We start from the raw sequence: 13969 nt of genomic DNA on the forward strand, positions 1-13969 counted from the left end.
CCTCCAGCCCCCTACAACCCTCCCTATCTCTGTAACCTCCTCCAGCCCCCTACAACCCTCCCTATCTGTGTAACCTCCTCCAGCCCCTACAAACCTCCCTATCTCGGTAACCTCCTCCAGCCCCTACAACCCTCCCTATCTCTGTACCAACCTCCAGCCCCTACAAACCTCCTTATCTCTCTAACCTCCTCGGCCCCTACAACACTCCCTATCTCTGTAACCTCTTCCAGCCCCCTACAACCCTCCCTATCTCTGTAAGCTCCTCCAGCCCGTACAACCCTCCCTATTTCTGTTATCTCCTCCAGCCCCTACAACCCTCCCTATCTCTGTAACCTCCTGCAGCCCCCGACAACCCTCCCTATCTCTGTAACCTCCTCCAGTCCCCTACAGCCCTCCCTATCTCTGTAACCACCTCCAGCCCCTACAACCTTCCCTATCTCTGTAACCTCCTCCAGCCCCTACAACCCTCCCTATCTCTGTAACCTCCTCCAGCCCCACGATCCTCCCTATCTCTGTAACCTCCTCCAGCCCTCTACAACCCTCCCTATCTCTGTAAGCTCCTCCAGCCCCTACAACCCTCCCTATCCCTGTAACCTCCTCCAGCCCCTACAACCCTCGCTATCTCTGTAACCTCCTCCAGCCCCCTACAACCCTCCATATCTCTGTAACCTCCTCCACCCCCTACAACCCTCCCTATCACTGTAACCTCCTCCATCCCCCTACAACTCTCCCTGTCTCTGTAACCTCCTCCAGCCCCCTACAACCCTCCCTATCTGTGTAACCTCCTCCAGCCCCTACAAACCTCCCTATCTCGGTAACCTCCTCCAGCCCCTACAACCCTCCCTATCTCTGTACCAACCTCCAGCCCCTACAAACCTCCTTATCTCTCTAACCTCCTCCGCCCCTACAACACTCCCTATCTCTGTAACCTCTTCCAGCCCCCTACAACCCTCCCTATCTCTGTAACCTCCTCCAGCCCCTCCAACCCTCCCTATCTCTGTAACCTCCTCCAGCCCCCACGATCCTCCCTATCTCTGTAACCTCCTCCAGCTCTACAACCCTCCCTATCTCTGTAAGCTCCTCCAGCCCCTACAACCCTCCCTATCCCTGTAACCTCCTCCAGCCCCTACAACCCTCGCTATCTCTGTAACCTCCTCCAGCCCCCTACAACCCTCCATATCTCTGTAACCTCCTCCACCCCCTACAACCCTCCCTATCACTGTAACCTCCTCCAGCCCCCTACAACTCTCCCTGTCTCTGTAACCCCCTCCAGCCCCCTACACCCCTCCCTATCTCTGTAACCTCCTCCAGCCCCCTACAACCCTCCCTATCTCTGTAACCTCCTCCAGCCCCCTACACCCCTCCCTATCTCTGTAACCTCCTCCAGCCCGCTACAACCCTCCCTATCTGTGTAACCTCCTCCAGCCCCTACAAACCTCCCTATCTCGGTAACCTCCTCCAGCCCCTACAACCCTTCTATCTCTGTACCAACCTCCAGCCCCTACAAACCTCCTTATCTCTCTCAACCTCCTCCGGCCCCTACAACACTCCCTATCTCTGTAACCTCTTCCAGCCCCCTACAACCCTCCCTATCTCTGTAAGCTCCTCCAGCCCGTACAACCCTCCCTATTTCTGTTATCTCCTCCAGCCCCTACAACCCTCCCTATCTCTGTAACCTCCTCCAGCCCCCTACAACCCTCCCTATCTCTGTAACCTCCTCCAGCCCCCTACAGCCCTCCCTATCTCTGTAACCACCTCCAGCCCCTACAACCTTCCCTATCTCTGTAACCTCCTCCTGCCCCTACAACCCTCCCTATCTCTGTAACCTCCTCTAGTCCCTACAACCCTCCCTATCTCTGTAACCTCCTCCAGCCCCTACAACCCTCCCTATCTCTGTAGCCTCCTCCAGCCCCTACAACCCTCCCTATCTCTGTTACCTCCTCCAGCCCCCTACAACCCTCCTATCTCTGTAACCTCCCCAGCCCCTACAACCCTCCCTATCTCTGTAACCTCCTCCAGCCCCTACAACCCTCCCTATCTCTGTAACCTCCTCCAGCCCCTACAACCCTCCCTATCTCTGTAACCTCCTCCAGCCCCTACACCCTCCCTATCTCTGTAACCACCTCCAGCCCCTACAACCCTCCCTATCTCTGTAACCTCCTCCAACCCCTACAAACCTCCCATCTCTGTAACCTCGTCCAGCACCCTACAATCCTCCCTATCTCTGTAACCTCCTCCAGCCCTACAACCCTCCCTATCTCTGTAACCTCCTCCAGCCCCTACGATCCTCCCTATCTTTGTAACCTCCTCCAGCCCCTACGATCCTCCCTATCTCTGTAACCTCCTCCAGCCCCTACAACCCTCCCTGCCTCTGTAACCTCCTCCAGCCCCTACAACCCTCCCTATCTCTGTAACCTCCTCCAGCCCCTACAACCCTCCCCTGTCTCTGTAACCTCCTCCAACCCCTGCAACCCTCCCTATCTCTGTAACCTCCTCCAGCCCCTACAACCTCCCTATCTCTGTAACCTCCTCCAGCCCCTACGATCCTCCCTATCTCTGTAACCTCCTCCAGCCTCTACAACCCTCCCTATCTCTGTAAGCTCCTCCAGCCCCTGCAACCCTCCCTATCCCTGTAACTTCCTCCAGCCCCTACAACCCTCGCTATCTCTGTAACCTCCTCCAGCCCCCTACAACTCTCCCTGTCACTGTAACCTCCTCCAGCCCCCTACAACCCTCACCAGCTCTGTAACCTCCTCCAGCCCTACAACCCTCCTATCTCTGTAACCCCCTCCAGCCCCTACAACCTTCCCTATCTCTGTAACCTCCTCCAGCCCCTACAACCCTCCCTATCTCTGTAACTCCTCCAGCCCCTACAACCCTCCCTATCTCTGTAACCTCTTTGTCTGATTTACGCTCCTATGAAGCGCCTTGGGACGTTTTACAGCATTGTAGGCGCTATATAAATGCACGTTGTGGGTAAGAGGAATAGTGAGTTATCTTCCAATCCCCACACCCTCCTCCATTGTTTTTTTGTCCCTCGGAATGTGTTGTCGAACCCTTTGTGCTCCTGTTTGATCCTCCTCTCTCTCTCTCTCTCTCTCTCTCTCCTAGGCCTACTGTCGGAGGCTTTAGATTTCTTTCAAAGCTCGGATAATATCACGGTGTCCCAGGGCCAGAAAGCTGCTCTCAGGTAGGAAGATGACTCGTGACCGGGAACGGTGATGCAGCGGAGCGGTGACTGAGGAGACCATGAGAAAACAGGAGCAGGAGGAGGCCATTCGGCCCCTCGAGCCGCTCCGCCATTCAATAACACCATGGCTGATCTTCGACCTCATCTTTCTCGCCCGATCCCCATAACCTTGATTCCCTTAATACCCAAAACCTATCGATCTCTGCCTTGAATATACTCAACGACTGAGCCTCCACAGCCCTCTGGGGCAGAGAATTCCAACGATTCACCGCCCTCTGAGTGAAGAAATTCCTCCTCATCTCAGTCCTCAATGGCCGAGCCCTTATCCTGAGACTGTGACCCCTGGTTCTAGACTCTCCAGCCCAGGGGGAAACAGCCTCTCAGCATCTACCCTGTCAAGCCCCCTCAGAATCTTGTATGTTTCAATGAGATCACCTCTCATTCTTCTAAACTCTAGAGAATATAGGCCCAGTCTACTCAACCTCTCCTGATAGGACAATCCCCCATCCCAGGAACCAGTCTGGTGAACCTTCGCTGCTCTCGCTCTATGGCAAGTATATCCTTCCTTAGGTGAGGAAACCAAAACTGTCCACAATACTCCAGGTGTGGTCTCACCAGGGCCCTATATAATTGCAGTAAGACGTCTTTACTCTTAAACTCAAATCCTCTTGTAATAAAGGCCAACATACCATGTGCTTTCCTAATTGCTTGCTGTACCTGCATGTTAACTTTCAGTGATTCGTGTACAAGGACACCCAGGTCCCTCGGAACAGGAGAAGGCCCGATATCCTTTCCCAACGATCCGCTTACCGTCTCTCGTTGGACCATATACCTGGAGGTTCCGTCACATGACGTCATCGCCCCTTCCCCCTCCCCCCGCGAACTCCACCGCCATTGGACGCCCTTCCCCCCGCGGCCAGTCGGAAAGCGTGCCAGACTCTCGGCTAACCGGATTGGAGGGTGATTGAATGCCAGTCAAGCGGCCATTTCCCCACCTTTCCTCCCCACCATCTCCGATATCCCAATAACCAAGAACGCGGAGGACAAACTGTGCGTAAAGTGGAAGGTTGTGATAGAGAAGACAGAGAGAGAGAGAGAGAGTGTTTCCACTTGTCGGGGCGACCAGAACTAGGGGCCATCGATATCAGATGGTCACTAATAAATCCAATAGGGAATTCAGGAGAAACTCCTTTCCCCAGAGAGTGGTGAGAATGGGGAACTCGCTAGCACAGGGAGTGGTTGAGGTGAACAGCAGAGATACCTCTCACTCACCTCGCTCTCTCTCTCTCTCCCTGTCACTCAGTCTCTCACACTCTCCATCACCCGCCCTCTCCCCGTCTCTCTCTCTCCCTCTCTCTCTCTCTCTCTCTCTCTCTCTCTCCCTCTCTCTCTGTCTCTCTCTCTCTGTCTCTCTCTGTCTCTCTGTCTCACTCTCTCTCTCTGTCTCTCTCACTCTCTCTCTCTGTCTCTCTCTCTCTCGCTGTCTCTGTCTCTCTCTGTCTCTCTCTGTCTCACTCTCTGTCTCTCTCTGTCTCTCTCTCTCTCTCTGTCTCACTCGCTCTCTCTCTGTCTCTCCCTCTCTGTCTCTCTCTCTCTCTGTCTCACTCTCTCCTCTCTCTCTGTCTCTCTCTCTCTCTGTCTCTCTCTCTCTCTCTGTCTCTCTCTCTGTCTCACTCTCTCTCTCTCTCTCTGTCTCTCTCTCTCTCTCTCTCTCTGTCTGTCTCTCTCTCTCTCTGTCTCTCTCTCTCTCTCTCTCTCTCTCTCTCTCTGTCTCTCTCTCTCTCTCTCTGTCTCTTCTCTCTCTCTCTGTCTCTCTCTCTCTCTGTCTCACTCTCTCTCTCTCTCTCTCTCTGTCTCTCTCTCTGTCTCTCTCTCTGTCTCTCTCTCTCTCTCTGTCTCTCTCTCTGTCTCACTCTCTCTCTCTCTGTCTCTCTCTCGCTCTCTGTCTCTCTCTCTGTCTCTCTCTCTCTCTCTGTCTCTCTCTCTGTCTCTCTCTCTCTGTCTCTCTCTCTCACTCTCTCGCTCTCTCTGTCTCTCTCTCTGTCTCTCTCTCTCTCTCTCTCTGTCTCACTCTCTCTCTCTCTCTCTCTGTCTCTCTCTGTCTCTGTCTCTGTCTCTCTCGCTCTGTCTCTCTCTCTCTTTCTCTCTCACTCTCCCTCTCCTTCCCCCTCCCCCCCCTCTCTCTCTCTCTCGCTCTCTCTCTCACTCTCACTCCCCCTCTCTCACTCTCTTGTTCTGTTCTTTCTCCAGTTGCTACATTGACAGTAACGTCACTCGTGTGGCCTGGTTGAACCGCTCCAGCATCATGTACGCGGGGAGGGACAAGTGGTCAATGGACTCGCGGGTCAACCTGGGAGCATACAGTGAGCTGGAGTACAGCATCGAGATCTCGCCGGTCGATGTGTACGATGAGGGACCCTACACTTGCTCCTTCCAGACCATGGACCAGCCTCACACTGTCCAGGTCTACCTAATAGTCCAAGGTAGGACACCCACCTCAGCATTACTCTGTATCTAACCCGTGCTGTACCTGCCCTGGGAGTGTTTGATGGGACAGTGTAGAGGGAGCTTTACTCTGTATCTAACCCGTGCTGTACCTGCCCTGGGACTGTTTGATGGACAGTGTAGAGGGAGCTTTACTCTGTATCTAACCCGTGCTGTACCTGCCCTGGGAGTGTTTGATGGGACAGTGTAGAGGGAGCTTTACTCTGTATCTAACCCATGCTGTACCTGCCCTGGGAGTGTTTGATGCGACAGTGTAGAGGGAGCTTTACTCTGTATCTAACCCGTGCTGTCCCTGCCCTGGGAGTGTTTGATGGGACAGTGCAGAGGGATCTTTACTCTGTATCTAACCCCGTGCTGTACCTGCCCTGGGAGTGTTTGATGGGACATTGTAGAGGGAGCTTTACTCTGTATCTACCCCGTGCTGTACCTGCCCTGGGAGTGTTTGATGGGTCAGTGTAGAGGGAGCTTTACTCTGTATCTAACCCGTGCTATACCTGCTCTGGGGAGTGTTTGATGGGACAGTGTTAGAGGGAGCTTTACTCTGTATCTACCCCGTGCTGTACCTGCCTGGGAGTGTTTGATGGGACAGTGTAGAGGGAGCTTTACTCTGTATCTACCCCGTGCTGTACCTGCCCTGGGAGTGTTGATGGGACAGTGTAGAGGGAGCTTTACTCTGTATCTAACTCGTGCTGTACCTGCCCTGGGAGTGTTTGATGGGTCAGTGTAGAGGGAGCTTTCCTCTGTATCTAACCCGTGCTGTACCTGCCCTGGGAGTGTTTGATGGGACAGTGTAGAGGGAGCTTTACTCTGTATCTAACCCGTGCTGTACCTGCCCTGGGAGTGTTTGAAGGGGACAGTGTAGAGGGAGCTTTACTCTGTATCTAACCCGTGCTGTACCTGCCCTGGGAGTGTTTGATGGGTCAGTGTAGAGGGAGCTTTACTCTGTATCTAACCCGTGCTGTACCTGCCCTGGGAGTGTTTGATGGGACAGTGTAGAGGAGCTTTACTCTGTATCTAACCCGTGCTGTACCTGTCCTGGGAGTGTTTGATGGGACAGTGTAGAGGGAGCTTTACTCTGTATCTAACCCGTGCTGTACCTGCTCTCACTGCAGTCAGGGAGTGGTGGAGACAGAGATGCACTTCCTCACAGCTTGTGGAAAATATCAGGACATCAGGGAGAATTTCCACCAAAAATTCTCACAAATATGCCCTGAATTCAGAAATTTGAATGACGACCAAAAACTCCCATACCTACTAGGGGAAGAGAGAAACTGTGTAACACTAGCGGCACACTATGTTACAGCTTGCCATAAACAGAGGGACAACCAGTAAACCTAAGAAAAGAATATATATAAATTATGCGAATGTATATTTATACACTCAGGGATATATCTGTTTATACACTGTATGAATAGATCTGCGTTTATGTGTTCAACCATAAATGTATTTTGATACTTTGGCAACATAAGATGTACCTTATCATGCCAATAAGCGATTTGAATTGAATTGAATTGAATTGAATTGACAGTGTAGAGGGAGCTTTACTCTGTATCTAACCCGTGCTGTCCCTGCCCTGGGAGTGTTTGATGGGACAGTGTAGAGGGAGCTTTACTCTGTATCTAACCCGTGCTGTCCCTGCCCTGGGAGTGTTTGAGTGGGACAGTGTAGAGGGAGCTTTACTCTGTATCTAACCCGTGCTATACCTGCTCTGGGAGTGTTTGATGGGACAGTGTAGAGGGAGCTTTACTCTGTATCTACCCCGTGCTGTACCTGCCCTGGGAGTGTTTGATGGGACAGTGTAGAGGGAGCTTTACTCTGTATCTAACCCGTGCTGTACCTGCCCTGGGAGTGTTTGATGGACAGTGTAGAGGGAGCTTTACTCTGTATCTAACCCGTGCTGTACCTGCCCTGGGAGTGTTTGATGGGACAGTGTAGAGGGAGCTTTACTCTGTATCTAACCCGTGCTGTACCTGCCCTGGGAGTGTTTGATGGGGACAGTGTAGAGGGAGCTTTACTCTGTATCTAACCCGTGCTGTACCTGCCCTGGGAGTGTTTGATGGGACAGTGTAGAGGGAGCTTTACTCTGTATCTAACCCGTGCTGTACCTGCCCTGGAGTGTTTGATGGGACAGTGTAGAGGGAGCTTTACTCTGTATCTAACCCGTGCTGTACCTTCCCTGGGAGTGTTTGATGGGGACAGTGTAGATGGAGCTTTACTCTGTATCTAACCCGTGCTGTACCTGCCCCGGGAGTGTTTGATGGGACAGTGTAGAGGGAGCTTCACTCTGTATCTAACCCATGCTGTACCTGCCCTGGGAGTGTTTGATGGACAGTGTAGAGGGAGCTTTACTCTGTATCTAACCCCGTGCTGTACCTGCCCTGGGAGTGTTTGATGGGACAGTGCAGAGGGAGCTTTACTCTGTATCTAACCACGTGCTGTACCTGCCCTGGGAGTGTTTGATGGACAGTGCAGAGGGAGCTTTACTCTGTATCTAACCACGTGCTGTACCTGCCCTGGGAGTGTTTGATGGGACAGTGCAGAGGGAGCTTTACTCTGTATCTAACCACGTGCTGTACCTGCCCTGGGAGTGTTTGATGGGACAGTGGACTATCGCTCCCTTACCTTGAGGAAGTGGAGATTGGTGGAGAGAAATCTTCCCTGTGTCCTGGAAGATGCGCCTTGATGACTTTAACCTCTTGCTCCCTCCGCCTTGACTCCTCAGTGCCGGCGAAGATCGTGAACATCTCCTCAGACCTTACTGGAACGAAGGGAGCAATATCGCTCTCCTGTGTCTCGCAATCGGCCGTCCAGAACCTGTGGTTACCTGGAAGAAGCTCACCTCAAAACGTACGTTGAAAGGGTTAAATCACGAGGACAGGTTGGCCCAGACTGGGCTTGTGTTCCCTCGAGTTTAAGGGGTGATCTAATCGAGGTGTTTGAGATGATTGAAGGAGTCGATAGGGTAGAGAGAGAGAAACAATTTCCTCTGGTGGGGGAGTCCAGAACAAGGTGGCAGAACCTTAAAATTAGAGCCAGGCCGTGCAGGGGTGATGTCAGGAAGCACTTCTTCACACAAAGGGTGGTGGAAATCTGGAACTCTCTCCCCAGAAAGCTGTTGAGGCTGGGGGTCAATTGGAAATTTCAAGACTGCGATTGATAGTGCGGCTGAATGGGCCTCCTCCTGTTCCTGTGTAACAGGCTCGAGGGGCTGAATGGGCCTCCTCCTGTTCCTAAATAACAGGCTCGAGGGGCTGAATGGGCCTCCTCCTGTTCCTAAATAACAGGCTCGAGGGGCTGAATGGGCCTCCTCCTGTTCCTGTGTAACAGGCTCGAGGGGCTGAATGGGCCTCCTCCTGTTCCTAAATAACAGGCTCGAGGGGCTGAATGGGCCTCCTCCGGTTCCTGTGTATCAGGCTCGAGGGGCTGAATGGGCCTCCTCCTGTTCCTGTGTAACAGGCTCGAGGGGCTGAATGGGCCTCCTCCTGTTCCTGTGTAACAGGCTCGAGGGCTGAATGGGCCTCCTCCTGTTCCTGTGGTAACAGGCTCGAGGGGCCGAATGGACCTCCTCCTGTTCCTGTGTAACAAGCTTGAGGGGCTGAATGGGCCTCCTCCTGTTGCTGTGTAACAAGCTTGAGGGGCTGAATGGGCCTCCTCCTGTTCCTGTGTAACAGGCTCGAGGGGCTGAATGGGCCTCCTCCTGTTCCTGTGTAACAGGCTCGAGGGGCTGAATGGGCCTCCTCCTGTTCCTGTGTAACAGGCTCGAGGGGCTGAATGGCCTCCTCCTGTTCCTGTGTAACAGGCTCGAGGGGCTGAATGGGCCTCCTCCTGTTCCTGTGTAACAAGCCTGTTGGAAATAAATGCGGCAGCCAATTTGCGCACAGCAAGCTCCCACAAACAGCAGTGCGATAATAATCAGATCATCTGTTTTTAGTGATGTTGGTTGAGGGATAAATATTGGCCCCAGGACACCGGGGAGACTCCCCCTGTTCTTCTTCCAAATAGTGGCCGTGGGATCTTTTACATCCACCTGAGAGGGCAGACGGGGGTCCTCGGGATTAACGCCTCATCCGAAAGACGGCACCTCCGACAGTGCAGCGTTCCCTCAGTACTGCCCCTCTGACAGTGCAGCGCTCCCTCAGTACTAGCCCCTCCCACAGTGCAGCGCTCCCTCAGTACTGCCCCTCCGACAGTGCGGCGCTCCCTCAGTACTGCCCCTCCGACAGTGCGGCGCTCCCTCAGTACTGCCTCTCCGACAGTGCGGTACTGCCCCTCCGACAGTGCGGCACTCCCTCAGTACTGCCCCTCCGACAGTGCGGCGCTCCCTCAGTACTGCCCCTCTGACAGTGCGGCGCTCCCTCAGTACTGCCCCTCCGACAGTGCGGCGCTCCCTCAGTACTGCCCCTCCGACAGTGCGGCGCTCCCTCAGTACTGTCCCTCCGACAGTGTGGCGCTCCCTCAGTACTGCCCCTCCGACAGTGCGGCGCTCCCTCAGTACTGCCCTTCCGACAGTGCGGTGCTCCCTCATTACTGCCCCCTCCGACAGTGCGGCACTCCCTCAGTACTGCCCCTCCGACAGTGCGGCACTCCCTCAGTACTGCCCCTCCGACAGTGCGGCGCTCCCTCAGTACTGCCCCTCCGACAGTGCGGCGCTCCCTCAGTACTGACCCTCCGACAGTGCGGCACTCCCTCAGTACTGCCCCTCCGACAGTGCGGCGCTCCCTCAGTACTGCCCCTCCGACAGTGCGGCGCTCCCTCAGTACTGACCCTCCGACAGTGCGGCACTCCCTCAGTACTGCCCCTCCGACAGTGCGGCGCTCCCTCAGTACTGAGCTGGGCCTGAGACTGACAGGACCCTGTCTCCGTGGAGGAGGGGGTGCAATGCTTTATGTGACCTTCGCTGGCTGTATCTTGCAGATGGATATTTCAACAATGAAGGAGAGTACCTGGAGATCACCCAGATTAATCGGCCACCAGGCCGGCGACTACGAGTGTCTCACCAGCAATGGCCTGGACCAACCCGACTCCAAGAAAGTCCGCGTAACGGTGAACTGTGAGTATAACCAGTGCTCGGACGCCGCTGTGGGAGGGGGCCAAGCGGCAGGGAGGGAGGGCAGGTGGGCTCCAGATGTTAAAAGCTGGGCCGGGTGTGGGGGGTGAAATCCCTGGCTCCTCGGAGCGGTGCTCCACGAGCGTGGCGCTCTCCTCTCCTGCCCGCCCCAGGACGCAAAACCGCACCCTTTTAAGACTTCGATGATCAGAGAGGTGGACGGCAGGGCAGAGCCTGCATGGGGGGGGCGCGGGGGTGTGAGGCACCCCCGTGGAGGAATTGCTCCGCCGGCACCCGCTGAATGAACCGCAGCACCTGACCGCTCACAGAGGAGGAGCGCGCAGGCATCTTATAGACCCTCTCTCTCTCTCTGTCTCTGTGTCTCTCTCTGTCTCTCTCTCTCTCTCTGTCTCTCGTTCTCTGTCTCTCTCTGTCTCTCTCTCTCTGTCACTGTCTCTGTCTCTCTCTCTCCCTCTCTCTCTCTCTCTCTCTCTCTCTGTCTCTCTCTCTCTCTCTCTGTCTCTCTCTCTGTCTCTCTCTCTCTCTCTGTCTCTCTCTGTCTCTTTCTCTCTCTCTGTCTCTCTCTCTCTCTGTCTCTCTCTCTCTCTGTCTATCTGTCTCTGTCTCTCTCTCTCTCTCCCTTTCTCTCTCTCTGTCTCTCTCTCTCTCTGTCTCTCTCTCTCTCTCTCTGTCTCTCTCTCTCTCTCTGTCTCTTCTCTCTCTCTGTCTTTCTGTCTCTCTCTCTCTGTCTCTCTCTCTCTCTCTGTCTCTCTCTGTCTCTCACTCAGTCTCTCTGTCTCTCTCTCTCTCTCTCTCTCTCAGTCTCTCTGTCTCTCTCTGTCTCTCTCTCTCTGTCTCTCTCTCTGTCTCTCTGTCTATCTGTCTCTGTCTCTCTCTCTCTGCCTCTGTCCCTCTCTGTCTCTCTCTCTGTCTCTCTCTCTGTCTCTCTCTCTCTCTGTCTCTGTCTCTCTCTCTCTGTCTCTCTCTGTCTCTCTCTCTGCCTCTCTGTCTCTGTCTCTCTCGCTCTGTCTCTCTCTGTCTCTGTCTCTCTCTCTCTCTCTCTCAGTCTCTCTGTCTCTCTCTCTCTCTCTCTCTGTCTCTCTCTCTCTGTCTCTCTCTCTCTGTCTCTCTGTCTCTCTCCCCTCTCTCTCAGTCTCTTTCTCTCTCTCAGTCTCTCTGTCTCTCTCTCTCTCCTGGCGCTCTGTTCTGTTTGGCCCCTCCTGGAACCGCAGTTCCTGCTCAGAGCTCGCTGCTGATGGGCTGCAGTGGGCCTCACATGGTGGCTGTGCCAGGAGTCCGTGCGTTGGCCCTCGGGGTGGGGCCTCGGCTCCAGGGTCAAGTGGGGCGTCCCGTGACCAGGGGGATGGTGGTGAGCTGCGGTCGATCCAGGCTGCAATGTCCCGGAGTGAGCGAGGGCCCCGCCTATTGGAGCGGGAGAGTTGGACTCGCACTCCGCGCGGGACTGGGTCCTGATTGGCTGCTCCGTCCGACCGAGATCAGGCACTCGAGCAGCGCCGGACCGCGACTCCCCCCCTCCCGCTATCCCTCCCACCATCAGCTCTCTCTGTCTCGCTCCCTCCCTCTCCCTCTCTCCGGGGGACGGTGCGGTGGGGGAGAGGATGTTCCTCACTCACGCTCGATGGTTTTGCCTGTGACAGATGCGCCGGTGATCACGGACGTGAGGAATGTGACAGTGAGGAATGGACACCCGGCCGTGCTGCGCTGCGAGGCTCTCTCCGTCCCCGCTGCAGACTTCCAGTGGTACAAGGAGGAGAAGAGGTGAGAGCCCGACCGACGAGAGAGCGAGAGAGAGAGAGATGGTGTAAACATGGCCATAGAGGATATAAATATGATCTTCCATGAGGCAGCTGTAAAAGCCGACCTTGTGAAACAGAAGAGGAAGCGTCACAAAAGACAAAATAAAAATAAGAAATGGTTTGACCACGAATGCAAAAATGCCAGAAAAGACCTGAGAAAAATATCAAACCAAAAGCATCGCCAACCAAACAATCCGGACCTACGTACTAGATACAATGAAACCCTCAAAAGATATAAACACACCATTAGGAACAAAACACAAAACTATACCCCACAAAATACTCGAAGAAATTGAAAACTCCACCAATCCAAAACAATTCTGGGAAATGTGGAATAACCTGAGTACAACACAATTGCAAGCATTACCAATCCAAGATGGCGACATCTGGAGAACACATTTTGAAAACCTCTACAAAGACATCCCAGTAAACGAAACAAACCCAAGTCAACATCAGGTCACAGAAAAACTCCACACATTAGAAGCAACAATTAAAGACAACCAAAACCTCTAGACTCCCCAATCACATGGAAAGAACTGGCCACAAAAACAAAATCTCTCCACCTAAAGAAAGCCTGTGGCCCAGACAACATCAAAAATGAAATGCTCAAGTTCAGCAATATGGAGATGCAGGGTGCGGTACTCAAATTATTCAACATCATATTACGTTCAGGCTGTTTTCCCGATATCTGGTGCCAAGGACTAATCTCCCCCATATATAAAAGTGGAAACAAATCAGACCCAAATAACTACCGCGGCATCTGTGTCAACAGTTGTCTAGGGAAGTTATTCTGCAGTATTCTAAATAGTAGATTACTTGATTTTCTTAACAAACATAATATCCTCAGAAAAAACCAAATAGGCTTTCTTCCAAAACACCGCACCGCCGACCATATCTATACCCTTCACACCCTCATTGAAAAACATACACACCAAACAAAAAATGGGAAAATATTCGCCTGTTTCATCGACTTCAAGAAAGCCTTTGACTCTATATGGCACGAAGGGCTCTATTATAAACTTCTTCAGTGTGGAATAGGGGGCAAAGTCTATGACCTTATTAAATCAATGTATCTGAAAAACAAATGCGGGGTCAAAATTGGAGACAAACGCACCGATTTCTTTACCCAGAGAAGAGGCGTCCGGCAGGGCTGCAATTTGAGCCCGACCCTGTTCAACATATACATAAATGAATTAGCAGACATGCTGGAGCAAAGCGAGTCACCAGGTCTCCGTCTCCTGGATGGAGAAGTGAAATCCCTGTTCTATGCGGACGACCTGGTTCTGCTGTCTCCCACAGAACAGGGATTACAGCAACAACTAGACCTACTCGACAAATACTGCCAAAATTGGGCTCTAACAGTAAATCTAAAGAAAACCAACATCATGATTTTTCAAAAAAGGCCCAGAT

The 13969-nt window shown here is 53.3% G+C and overlaps 1 protein-coding gene across 1 annotated transcript; it reads left to right on the forward strand.

Moving 5' to 3' along the window:
* Positions 1–3111: 3111 nt before the first annotated feature.
* Positions 3112–12521, forward strand: LOC147080387 (igLON family member 5-like; the record flags this gene model as incomplete). Its single annotated transcript, XM_085981196.1, is given in 7 exon segments — positions 3112–3190; positions 5441–5673; positions 8418–8453; positions 8456–8542; positions 10610–10662; positions 10664–10745; positions 12401–12521. Coding segments are annotated over 7 exon segments (691 nt in total), but the record flags the coding sequence as incomplete, so codon positions are not given.
* Between the last annotated feature and the right edge of the window lie 1448 nt (positions 12522–13969).

This window comes from Somniosus microcephalus, unplaced genomic scaffold, assembly GCF_052327205.1.
Source record: "Somniosus microcephalus isolate GS21.2 unplaced genomic scaffold, FLI_Smic_1.0 scaffold1635, whole genome shotgun sequence".
Classification (NCBI taxonomy): Eukaryota; Metazoa; Chordata; class Chondrichthyes; order Squaliformes; family Somniosidae; genus Somniosus; species Somniosus microcephalus.